This window comes from Trichosurus vulpecula, chromosome 1, assembly GCF_011100635.1.
Source record: "Trichosurus vulpecula isolate mTriVul1 chromosome 1, mTriVul1.pri, whole genome shotgun sequence".
Lineage (NCBI taxonomy): Eukaryota > Metazoa > Chordata > Mammalia > Diprotodontia > Phalangeridae > Trichosurus > Trichosurus vulpecula.
This window is the reverse complement of record NC_050573.1, coordinates 12605312-12618367: the sequence shown is the minus strand read 5'-3', so window position 1 is coordinate 12618367 and position 13056 is coordinate 12605312. Positions and strand designations below refer to the sequence as shown.

General features: G+C 45.0%; 1 protein-coding gene across 5 annotated transcripts in view; it reads left to right on the top strand.

The window, feature by feature from the left end:
- Positions 1–11090: 11090 nt before the first annotated feature.
- Positions 11091–13056, top strand: part of SLC5A1 (solute carrier family 5 member 1) — a 75659-nt gene continuing 73693 nt past the window's right edge. For 4 of the 5 annotated variants that reach the window (XM_036738040.1, XM_036738030.1, XM_036738012.1 and 1 more), the window contains exon 1: positions 11091–11225. In XM_036738040.1, the coding sequence (XP_036593935.1) occupies positions 11091–11225 (135 nt within the window). The remainder of the gene's footprint in view (positions 11226–13056) is intronic. The other variant, XM_036738049.1, reaches the window with a different exon arrangement.

Here is a 13056-nt window from a genome sequence, read left to right as displayed (position 1 = left end):
GAATGATATATGTATGTTTAATTAAAGTGAGGTAGTAAAACCCTTAAAGTTGCTTTCCTTAGAAAAGCAGATCAAAGAACCTGTTCTAGTAGCCTTCCTGTGTGCTGGTGTTGCTGGTGTTACATAGCCACAGTAGCAGAAAGTAGCATTGTTGTTACAGGGCTCAGGGCAGTTTTCCTTGATAATTTCTTGAAAAATGATGCCCAGGCTCTTTTTTTGATCATGGCTTTCAGGTAGACCAATAATTCTTAAATTATCTCTCCTGGATCTATTTTCTGGGTCAGTGGTTTTTCCAAGGAGGTATTTTACAATTTCTTCTATTTTTTGTTCTTTTGATTTTGTTTGACTCATTCCTGATGTCCCATAGAGTCATTATTTTTCATTTGCCTAATTCTAATTTTTAAGGAATTGTTTTCTTCAGTTGGATGTTTTACCTCATTTTCCATTGGCCAATTATACTTTTTAAGAAGTTGTTTTCTTCAGTGGATTTTTTTTTTTTTTGCATTTGGCCAGTTGTATTTGTTAAGGAATTGTTTTCCTCAATCAATTTTTGTCCTTCCTTTTCCAAGATGTTGACTCTCTCTTTCATACCTCTCATTTCTTTTCCCATTTTGCTTCTCCCTCTCTTATTTGACTTTTAAAATCCTTCTTGAGCTCTTCCAAGAAGGCTTTTTGGGCTTGAGACCAATTCATATTCCTCTTTGAGGTTTCAGATGTAGATATATTGACAATGTTGTCCTCTTCTGAGTTTGTCCTCTTCTGAGGATCTTCTCGGTCCCCACAGAAACTATCTATGGTCAGTGTTCATTTTTGTTTTTTTCTCATCTTCCTTGTCTCTTTCCTGGCTTTTAAAGTTGAGCTCTGCTTCTGGGTCATAGGGGATACTGTCCCAAGCTTCTTGTGCTGGGGGCCAAGAGTCTTGTCACTGGCTCTGTGTGCTGGGGCTTCAGGTGTTGGCAGCTGAAGACTGTAGAGATCTGGCAGCTTACCTAGTGCTGAGCTGGGGACCTAGTGGTGGTGTCTGGTATTGCTAAGGCTGGGTGGGGTTTTTCTACATTTTCCTTGGGCTGCATTGAAGCACATAGAGGTCTGACCTCTGGAGGATGCCTGCCTGCCCAGAGCTGCACTGGTGCATGTCATGGTTCTCCAAGCTAGAGTCTGCCAGTTCCCCTGGCTATGCTAAGGCACATTGGTGGTGGGGGGCAAGTCCTGGTTTTGGTGTTTGCCTACTCCACCACCGTGGGGCTCAGGATCTTCTGCTGGTTGGTTGAGGTGGGGCTTGCTGCTGTCTTGCTTGGATGCTTCCTGTCCTACAATGTACTCTCCTTTTACCAGAGTGAGATGAATCTTTCTAGCCACTCTTTCAAGTTTTGTGGGCTAAAAGACTGCTACACCCCATCTTTCTCCTGGCTCTGTTGTTTCAGGATTTTTCCTGGGGTGCTGTTTTCTGTCTTTTTTTTCTTCCAGAGGTCAATAAGGGAGAGTGACATCTGTTTACTGCTTATTCTGCCATCTTGGCTCCCAGAAGGCCACTCTCTAGCTTTTCAAAGACCTTTCTAGCCTGTGGTGGCCAGAATGGATCATGATACTCCTATTGTGATCACCTCTCTTTTCCTGGTATCCATGCTTCTCCTCATATAGCTCAATATCATAGTAGCTTTTATCGGGGTAGGGTGGGTGGAAGGGCTGAGGCTTCATACAGCTGACTCATTGAGCCAACTAAGCTACATTTTAGCACACCAAAACCCCAGATATTTTTCAAATGAACTGTCGTCTAACCAGACCTCACCCGGCTCATCCTTGGGGAATGGAGTTTTTGAACTGGAATGCAAGACTTTACATTGACCTTAATTACATTTCATCTTCAGTTTTGTCTAATGTTCTGTCCTGTCAAGGTCTTTTTGGATCCTGATTCTGTTATCTGATGTGTTGGGTAGTCCCCTCAGCCTGGTGTCATTGATAAATTGATAAACAGACTATTTATTATGGATAGAGCACTGGACTTGGAGTTAGGAAGACCTGAGTTCAAATCTAACTTCAAACACTTATCAGCTGTGTGACTCTGGACAAGTCACTTACTTAACCTCTGTTGGCTTCAGTTTCCTCACCTGAAAAATGGGGATAATAATAGCAATCCCCTCACAAGGTTGTTGTGAGGATCAAATGAGATGTTTGTAAGGCATTTTACAAAGCTTAAAGTGCTATAAACACACAAGCTATTATTTATGTCCTCATCCAAATTAATGATTTCCTTCTTGACTTTCTAAATTCTACTCATCATGGCAACCCTTGCCAATCTTCTCTCCCTCTATGACATTGTACCACTCACTTTTGCAATTCATCCAGTGTGTCCAGCCCTGACCTCTTTTTTTTCTTTTTTTTTTTCCTGACCTCTTTTTAGAGTTCTTTGTTTTTGTTGTTATTATTGTTGTTCATCCTTGGTTCTGGAAGAGGGACCAACGACATCACAAGGGTGATGTCCTGACCTGCTCATGAATTGGATTTAAGTGAGGCAGAGCCATAATTGGGCAATCTTTTAGAATTCTAGATTCTATCTGGATGTCCCACTGTTACCTTAGTCTTGACATGTCAACCAATAAATCAACAACATTTATTAAATGCCTGCTATGCTCTGGGCTAGATGTTGGGATTACAAGGACAATGGATGAAACCATTCCTAGTCACAAGGAACTTCATGCTCCAATAGGAAAGATAACAAATAAACACATACAGAATGAATACAAGGAGAATAAATCCAGATAAAGCCAAAGTAAAATATAAGGTAGTTTGGGAGGGAAGGAACTAGTAACTGGGGGAATCAGTTAAGTCAACAAATATCTATTAAGCATTTACTATATGCCATGCACTTCTAAGCACAGGCAACACAATGAAAGGCGTGTGGGATGGCCAGAGCAAGATCTGGAGACTGGAGATGGAGGGTGGTGTTTGAGGGACAAAAAGAGGTGCTGTTTGGCCCGATGCCAGAGTGTCAGAGGGGGAGCAATCCCACTTTCTCATCCCCCCTCAATCTTCCTTTCCCTCTTTTTGTTCATTGCACCTGGCACCCAAGCCTTAAAACGCAAGTCATCTTTGACTTCTCACTCCTTTTCTCCCCTCTCTCCTCATTCAACTAGTCCCCAAATGCTGTCATTTCTTTGTCTTCTCCATCTTCCCTAACCATCCCCTTCTCTTAGCTTCCACAGCCACCCCAGCCATTCGCCTTAGGAGCTCCCCACTTCTCACCTGTACTAGCTTCTCTCCTCCAGCCCATCCGACATGTCCACACCAACTTAGTCCATTGAATGCAGAGACCTTTTCACATCCCTCCCTCACTCAAGACTGGCTTATTTTGCTTGAATATTTGAAATAATGCCTTATTTGATCCTCATAGCAACTCTGTGAGGTGGGTGCTATTTACTATCACCCCTCATTTTGCAGATGAGGAAACTGAGGCTCAGAGAGGTTACATGACTTGCCTAGGGTCTTCACCTCATCTCTCTTGATTCCAAATGTAATTGGAATGCATCGGGCCACCTACTCCCCCAGTTTGCCTCTGTAATTTCCTCATCCAAATTGTGCTTAGATAAGTCCTATGCATATTGTCTCTCACTGAGCTCCCCCTTACCCACTAAGGTGTGAATTCACAGAATCTCAGAGCTGGAAGCTTGGAAGAAATGGAATCCCACCCACATCGACCCTTCTACAACTTCTCTGGCAGGTGCTTGAAGAACTCTCCTCCTGAGCCAGCCAGCTCTGCCCTGCTGGACTTGTCAATAGCTCACCACATTTCTATTAGTTCTGTCCCCCAGGACCAAACAAGTTTAACACCTTTGCCAAGGACAGCCCTTCAGATACCTGCTGACATACTTTTAATTTCCTTCCCCCACCCCCCACTCCTCCTTTGTCTGGCATTCAAGGCTTTTTGAGGATCTCTGTTCCTCCAGTCTCCTACTACAGAGGGAACCATAGTTTTGTTCTTAGTTGTATCTTCAGCACTTAGTCAACATTTATTAGGTGCCTACTATGTGCCAGGCACTGTGCTAGGTGTTGGGCATACAAAAAGAGACAAAAACCAGCCCCAGTTCTCTAGGAGCTCATAGGAACAGTGCCTGGCATATAGTAAAAGCTTAATAAATACTAGTTTACTGAGGGATAATTAAAATGCAATAATTATTGGTTGAGTACCCTTTCTGAGTAGAATCCTGTGCTCTCTCCTAGGGGAGTACAACATTGAGCTGCCCTCAGGGAGCTTACTGTCTAATAAGTTCCCAGGGTTCCAGCGAAACTGCGGACTTGTTGACACCCGAACCAGGAATGACTCGCCTTCCTCCTCACTCCCCATCTTCACCTGTGGAAACTAAGCCCGGGCTCTTCCTTGAACCTTTCCTGATACCTACCCTGCCTTGTCCCGACCCAGCCTGAGCCTTTTTTTGGAGCCCAGTAGCACCATACTCAACTCCTCTTGGATCCACTCCACAATCCGACATCCGGCCCAGGAAGGACCCGCTCCTCGCTCCCTAAACCTGGTGGGGTCCCTCTTCTGCCCCTACCTCCACTGCTGCTCTGCCACCCCCTCTCTGACCAGGCAGAGGCTGATTATTTACCCGGATCGCTGACACGGGCGCTATCCTCCAGGTCCCAGATTAACTGCTACCTGGGTTCGAGTCCTGATTCCATTTACTCTTGTTCTCCGCCCCGCCACTCCCAATTACTTTGTTTCACCTCCCTATGCAGTTTATCTGTGTCCATGTTGTTCCCCAAATAGGCGTTTTGGTTTTATCCTTGGTACTTTCTGATGATGGAACAAACATTTACAAAGTGCTTGCTGGTGTTAGGGACCAGAAGACAAAATGAAATCGCCCCTGTCTTCAAAAGGCTCACATTCTACTGTGAGCTGTGTGGGCAACATGAACACAGATAAGCAAATACAAATATACACACACAAATGTGTATGCATATATACATATATATATATATATAGTACCTATTATATATAACATCTAATAGGTATGTATATATGATATTTATATAACTTACTTATATTTATGGTTATAGCCAGCAAGCCCAACTACCTTGTGATTGCAAAAGGTAACTGACTGGGGATACAGGAGTTGCCATTCCCCATAAGCTGGCTTCATCTCTACATTTGTGGTTGCAAAGGCACATTGGGGGTCAGGTTCATAGATAAAGCTATAATACTAATAACTCACAACAGACTAGCACGTTCTATCACTGCATCAAGGACCTGTGATTTCTTTGGGAGGGGTGTCATGAATTATATTGATCTGGAAGGGACCTTGGGCTCCAATCAGATCCAACTTCTCCATTTTACAGGTGAGGAAACTGACACTCAGAGGGGGAAAAGGACTTTCTCAAGCTAGTGACTTGAACCCAACTCCTCTGACATCCAATCCAGCAGTGCCCACTGTACTAAGCTGCCTCCCTGTCCACCCTGGGCAGATGGTGAAGCACTAACTCTATAATTCAGTGTCTTACTTGCTGGAGTCTCGGAGGGGTGATTTGTCCCAGGCCAGTCACTACAGTAGGAACTAGTGAACCCCTGGGCTAAGTGCTAGGGAAAAAAGGCAAAGGTGAGCAGTCTATGCCCTCAAGGGGGCTTGCATTCTACTCAGAAAGACATATATACATCCATAGACATATACAAAAGAGACACAAGACAGTTTTGGGGGTGGAGAAGGGCAATAGCATCTGGGGAATCAGGAAAAGCTTCATGCAGATGTTTCAGTTGTATCTGGAAGGTGAAGAAGGAGTACATTCCAGGCATGAGGAACAATAGATACAAAGGCATGAAAAGAGGATATGGGTTGTCCAAAGGAAGGAATCAAAAGGACAATGTCTGGACCACACACAGATTGTGGGGTGGAGAGTAATAACAACCATGATGGGCAGAGCCAAGATGGCAGAGTATAAGCCATGACCTAGCTGAGCTCTCCCAATATTCTTCTCCAAACAACTCTAAAATAATACCTTAAATAAAATTTTGGAGCAACAGAGACAAAAAAGGTCAGAGGGAGACATTTATCCAGCCTAAGACAACTTTGGAGATCTTCAGGAGAGGTCTGCAACACAGGGTGGGTGAAAGTCTGGAGGGTGGCAGGACCACCAGTAGTAGACCTTGGAGGTGTCCACTGCAACAGCAGCAGCTTCAGGAGCTCTCAGCCCAGAGACAGTGAAGGAGTTGGACAACTGGTCAGAAAGAGATTATAGGGAACCCTCTGCTGGCACTGGGTGCAGCTGGCACTGATTGGCAAGTCTATTCCTCATAATCAGTTCTGAGTTGCAGTTCCAGGGCAGAGGAGAGCACTGGTTATTGGTCCCAAGGGAGCAGGGACCCTGGTCTCAGTTCCAAGGCAGAGAGGAGCAACAGTACTTGTGGCTTCCTGGGTAAAGACCAGAATGCAGACAAGGAGAGCAGCGACCACACTTCTCCCAGGATCACACTACCCTGAAAATACTAAAAACTTGCAGACCCCCAGAACTAGCTCTGAAAATAGATGCCTGAAGAAGACTGAAGCTTGAAGCTTGGGCCAGTGCCTCCCCATCCCAGGTGAGCAGAGTGAAACTTTAACACAAAGTTCAAAGTCAAGAAATGGGTTGGAAAGATGAGCAACCACCAACAACAAAAACAACAGTCACAAAAACTTAACCATAAAAAGCAAGGAAAACTAAGACAGTAAGTGAGAAGACAACAATGTGAAAACAGCTCAAAAAAGCAGCCTCCAACTGAAATGCTGATTGGACCCAATTCCACCAAGAATTCCTGGAAGAGTTAAAGAAAGAGATTAGAACACTAGAGGAAAACTTGGGAAAAGAAATGAGGGCAATGCAAGACAAACATGAAAAAAGAAGAACTTCATAAAAAAGACATCAAAAATACTGAAGAAAATATCACCTTGAAAAACAGGATTACCCTAATGGTCAAAGATGCACAAAAGTTCACCAGAGAAAAGAATTCCGTTAAAAGCAGAATAGGCCAAATGGAAGAAGTGGTACAAAAATTCACTGAAGAAAAAAGCTCCTTAAAAAGCAGACTTGACGAATGAAAGTAGAGGTTAAAAAACTCACTGAAGAAAATAATTACTTAAAAATTAGCATTGAGCAAGTGGAAGCTAATGACTCCATGAGATATTAGAAACAATAAATGGAGTAAAAAGAATGAGAAAAAAATGGAAGAAAATGTGAAATAAGTCATTGGAAAAACAACTGAAGTGGCAAATAGATTGAGAACAGATAATCTAAGAACTATTAGACTACCTGGAAGACATGATTAAAGAAAGAATCTAGACATTATATTTTGAGAAATTATAAAGGACACTGCCCCAGTATCTTAGATCTAGAGGGTAAAATAGAAATTGCAAATATTCATCTCCTGAAAGTGATCCCAAAATGAAAACTTCCACGAATATGATAGCCCAATTCCAGAGCTCCCAGATCAAAGAGAAAATATTTGAAGTGCCCAGAAAGAAGCAATTAAAATATTGTGGAGCCACAGGCAGGCTCACACAAGATTTAGCAGCTTCCACAGTAAAGGAGCAGAGGGCTTGGAATATAATATTCTGGAGGGCAAAGGAGCTAGGATTACAACCAAGAATAGCCCACCCAATGAAATGGAGTATAATGCTTTTGGGGAAAAATGGATATTTAATGAAACAGGATTTTCAAGCATTCCTGATGAAAAGAGCAGAGCTGAACTGAAAATTTGAGAGTCAAACAAAAGACTTAAGAGAATCATAAAAAAGATAAATGTGAAAGAGTAATCATAATGGAGTCAGTAAAGTTAAACTGTTTTATGTTCCCATATGGGAAGATGGTAATGTAACTCTTAAGAATCTTTATCATTATTATTTTATCTCTTTATCATTATTAGGGGAGTTAGAAAGAGTCTGCATAGACATAAGACACAGGTATGAATTGATTAGTTGGAATGCTCTCCAAAAAAAGAATGTGGGGGTGAGAAAGAAGGATGCAGTGGGAGAAGGGGGAAGGGAGAGGTAGAGTGGGACAAATTTTTATAAAAGAAGCTTGCAAGGAAGAGCTTATATAATGGAGGGGAAAATGGGCAGATGGCAGGCAATGCTTAAACCTCACTCATAAGAATTGGTTCAAAGATGGAAAGTGTATATATATATATGTATGCATGTATATGTGTATACACACATGCACACACACATATACTGTCAATTGGGTATAGAAATCTTTCTTACCCAATAGGGAGATAAGAGGGGAAGAGGATAAGAGATTTTTGAGAGGATGACAAGGGGGCGTAAATTGGAGGAGACAGTGGTCTGAAGCAAGGTAGACTTTTGACGAGGGACAGGATAAAAAAAGAGAGAGAGAAGGATAAACAGAGAAAAATGGGATAGAGGGAAATGTACAATTAGTGATTATAATTTTTAATATGAATGGGATGAGTTGACCCATAGAATGGAAGCAGATAGCAGAAGGGATTGGAAATCAGAATCCAACAATATGTTATATAGAAGAAACACAGTTGAAACAGAAAGTCACACACAGAGTTAAAATAAAGGGCTGGAGTCTATTATGCTTCAGCTGAATTAAAAAAAGGGAAGGGTAGCAATCATGATCTCAGATGAAGTAAAAACATGATTAGACCTAATTGAAAGAGACAATCAGGGAAACTACATTTTGCTAAAAGGCAACTGATAATGAAGTTGTATTATTTTTTTTTACAGAAAGCTTCTCTGATAAGGGGCTCATTTCTCAAATATATACTCAGTATAGAACTGAGTCAAATTTATAAAAAATAACAGCCATTCTCCAATAGACAAGTGATCAAAGGATACGAACAGTTTTCAGAAGAAGAAATCAAAGCTATCCATAGTCACACAAAAAAATGCTCTAAACCACTATTGATTAGAGAGATTCAAACTAAAACAACCCCGAGGTACCACCTCATACCTATCAGAAATGACAAATGCTGGAGGGGATGAGGGAAAATAGGTACATTAATGAATTGTTGGTAGAGTAGGCAACCACTCCAACCATTCTGGAGAACAATCTGAAACTATGCCCAAAGGGCTGTAGAATTGTGCATACCCTTTGACCACTATTATGTCTGTACCCCAAAGAGACCAAAGAAAAAGGAAAAAGATGTATATGTTAGAAATATTTATAGCAACTCTTTTTGGTGGCAAAGAATTGGAAACTGAGGGAATACTCATCAATTGGCAAATGACTGAACAAGTTGTGACATATGATTGCATTGAAATACTATTTGCTATACAAGAAATGATTAAGAGGGTGGTTTCAGGGAAAAAAACCGCAACATGGCAAGAACTATATGAACTGATACAAAGCGAAGTGAGCAGAACCGGGAGATCATTGCACACAGCGACGGCAATGTTGTATGATGATCAACAGTGAAAGACTTGGCGACTCTGATCGATACAATGATCCAAGACAATTCCAAAGGACTCATGATGAAAAAATGCTATCCACTTCCAAAGAGAGAAATGATGAACTCTGAGTGCAAATTGGAGTATAATTTTCTCAATTTCTTAACTTTTTTGCCTTTTTTTTGTGATGTGGCTAATATGGAAATATGTTTTGCATGATTTCACATGTGTAATTGTTTGCCTTCTTAGTGGGTGGGGGAGGGGCAAGCAGGAGAGAATCTGGATCTCAAAAACGAAAAAGGAAAGAATGTTAAAACCTATGATGATGTGAAGTCAGGAAGATCTGAGCTCAGACCCTGCCTCAGACACCCACCAGCTGTATGAGCCTGGGCCAGTCACTTCACCTTTATATGCCTCAGTTTCCTTAATTGTAAAATGGGGGTAAAAACAGCATCTACCTTGGTGTTGTGAGGACACTTAGCACAATGCCTGGCAAATAACAGGTGCTATATAAATACTCATTCTTCCCTTCCTCTCAGTGTCCTCATTTGTAAAACGGAGATCACAGTAGCGCCTACCTCTCACTGTTGCTCTGAGGACATAATGAGACTATATTTGTAAAGCGCTCTGGAAACTTTAAGGCTTTGTATACATACAAACACTCATTATTAATATTATTATATGACATGGCACTTAGTGAGTGGCAAGGCATTTGACAAATACTATTTTATTTGACCCTTACAACAACCCCATAGAGTATAACTATTTTACAGATGAGGAAACTGAGGCAGACAGAGATGAAATGACTTACCTAGGATCACACAGCTGGTAAGTATCTGAAGTTGGATTTGAACCTAGGTCTTCTGGACTCCAAGGCTCCCATTCCCTAAGGTTTATGCTTAAGTCAGCTCTCTTTCCACTAGACCAGGCTGCCTCAGATCCAACGGATTTCCTCACAAGAGCTCCTCCAGGTAGGTAGGGTAAGTGACTGGAGCAGGGCTGCTAGGTATCCAGTAGCAGAGCTGGCCTTTGAGGCTGGTTTTCCAGATGCCAATAGCAGCGCTCTTTCTGCTACAGGATTGCTCCTGTTTTCCATGTGTTCAAGGGACCCGAACAGAGTCGCAAAGGCAGCAAGTGGCAGAGTCCATATCAACTCAGGAAATCAAGCCTTCTTTTCACTAGGTTATTCTGTCCATTTTTAAGCTGTGGAAACTGAGGCCCAGAGAGGGTCATCATCATGGCCAGGGCTACTCAGGGCCCCCAGCGTTGCCCTGGGCAGGAGTCCAGCGTCAAGAGTGGCCACCGTTCTTGGGCTCCAGATCCTTAAGGGCAGGCGGGCACCCTCCCCTCCCTTCCCCAGGCCGCCCGGGCTCCTCCCCGCACCCGGCTCGATACCTACCCTGCCTCTGCCCTGCCCCGGCCCAGCCTCCGCCTTTCTCGGGATCCCAGAAGCTCGGCACTCCACTTCTCTCAGATCCACCCCCAAACCCGTCCCCAAGGAACTTCTGCCCAGGAAGGACCCGAGGGGGCCTCCCTCTCCCACCTCTCCAGCCACTCCCCCGTCCTGCCCTCCACCGCCTCCTCTGCCCTCCCCTCCCCGGGCCGGGGCTGATCGTTAACCCGGAGCCCCGGCACAGGCACTATAAGGAGGCAGGCAGCGGATCCGGGACTGCACAGAACTATCTGTCTGTCGGTCGGGACGGACCTGCCACCATGGACGTCACCGTGAGCCCCAGTGTCTCTGCCGGGACCCCCGCGCCTCCCCTCTCGTCGGACCGCATCAAGAATGCTGCGGACATCTCAGTCATTGTCATCTACTTCGTGGTGGTCATGGCCGTGGGGCTGTGGGTACGTAGGGGACCCAGGGGCAGGGCAGGAGAGCACAGACAGCGGGAGCTAAGGGGGCGACCGAAAGACCGAGGATAAGTCATTCAACCCTCTGAGCCCGCAAAATGAGGGGGCTGGACTAGCTGAGCTAGCTCTCCAACCATGACACCGTTTCGGTGACCCTTTAGGCTCTGACAGTCTGTTCTAAGTTTCCTCCTAGCTGTGACAGACATTTAATGCACCATGTTCTAAGAACCCCCCTAACCTGAACATGCTATTTTCTAAAGGGTGGATCAGACACTATGCTTAAAGGTCTTTCCAGCTGGAGAGTCTATGATCCTATGACTTGGGAGAAGATTGATGCATGGGAAGGGGAGTGCAGGGAGGGAGCAGGAGAGCAGGAGCTGGAAAACCCAGGCTTAGACAATGGCTCTGCTGCACCAAGGAAGAGGGACTGGGGCAGCAGAAACAAGGAAAGCGAGGGGGAGTTTCTGGGCTAGCAGTATAGTCCAGAAACTTGGGGAAGGAGAGGCAAGGGACAGTTTGAAGGAGTAAGGATGACTGAGGCAGCAGGGGATGGGAAGGTGGGTGGAGGCAGGGGCTGAGGCTACCCTAGAGGTCCCCAGGCTAATGGTAGGCTCAAGGGGCTGGGAATTGGGGGCAGGGTTGGGAGAACAGGGAAGGGACTTGGAGAAAGGACCACCTATCAGGAATCATGAGGGTCTGGGAACGGTGGTGGGGAAGCAGAAGGTAGGAGAGCTCAGTGAAGCAGGGAGGGGGCATAGAATCCATAAGAGAGCTGGGGGATTTGGAGAAGGTTAGAGGGTAGAGTGTGAGGGGCTGGGCAGGGAAGTCAGGGAAGGCAGGAAAGGGGCTTGCCCAGTGGCTCAGGGTCAGGTACAGAGCTGAGAGGCCACATTCCCCAAAGGCTCACAGGTGTTCACATCTAGGAACTGAGAGAAGCCAGCTTGGGCTGCCAGACCTTCAGTGCCCTATGGATCCCAGTGAGGAGGGGCAGAATGCCTAGGGGTCTGGGACTCCAGAAGGGTCCAAGAGTTAGCTTCCTGGCAGCCATCCCTTCAGACACTGGTGACTCTGCCCAGATTCTCAGGGAGGCCCTTCTTATGAGGGAGGTACTTCTGGGACATGGCACCTAACCAGAGAAACTTGTTCTCAGGGCACACCCAGGGGACAGTGAAGGGGGTGGCTTAGCCAGCAAACTTCCCAAGTGGATTCTGTGGTTGTATAGGTGACTGACTGAGTGAGGAGGCAGGAGTGAGTGTGGTTCCCTTGCTTAACTCTGGGTGGCTCAGAAGATGAGGGAATTGAGGATTAACACTTTAGGAACTGCTGAAGACCTTTTCCCTAGGAGTCAGTGACAGTACTGAATGAATTACCCAGGAATTGTCCAAACAAGGCAGGGCTATGGCTGTAACCCAGCCAGGGCCCTAGGATCATCACAGGCTCATTGACTAACTGGCAGAAAGGACCTTTAAAGGTCACCAAGTCTAACCCCCTCTTTCTACAGATGGGAAAACCAAGGCATGGGGGGGGCGGGTCACACATTGTATTATCTGACTCCTAGGCTCCTTTCCTCTATCATGCTATCCCCATTTAATAATTGCCGTTTAATAACTGATCAAACTGAGATGTTAGCAGCAGAGCCCGCAGCAGAGAACCCTGGTCCCATGCTTCCCAGCTCTGGGCTCTGGCTATTGGAGCCCGCGGGGCCAGGACATGGAGCTGTCCCTAGGCTGGGTTGGAGGCAGAGCCAGATAGTCCATTGATGGGACCCTATCTTCTGTCTGCCGTTTCCCCCCCTCCCCACCCCGGGACCTTTGCTCCCAGCACC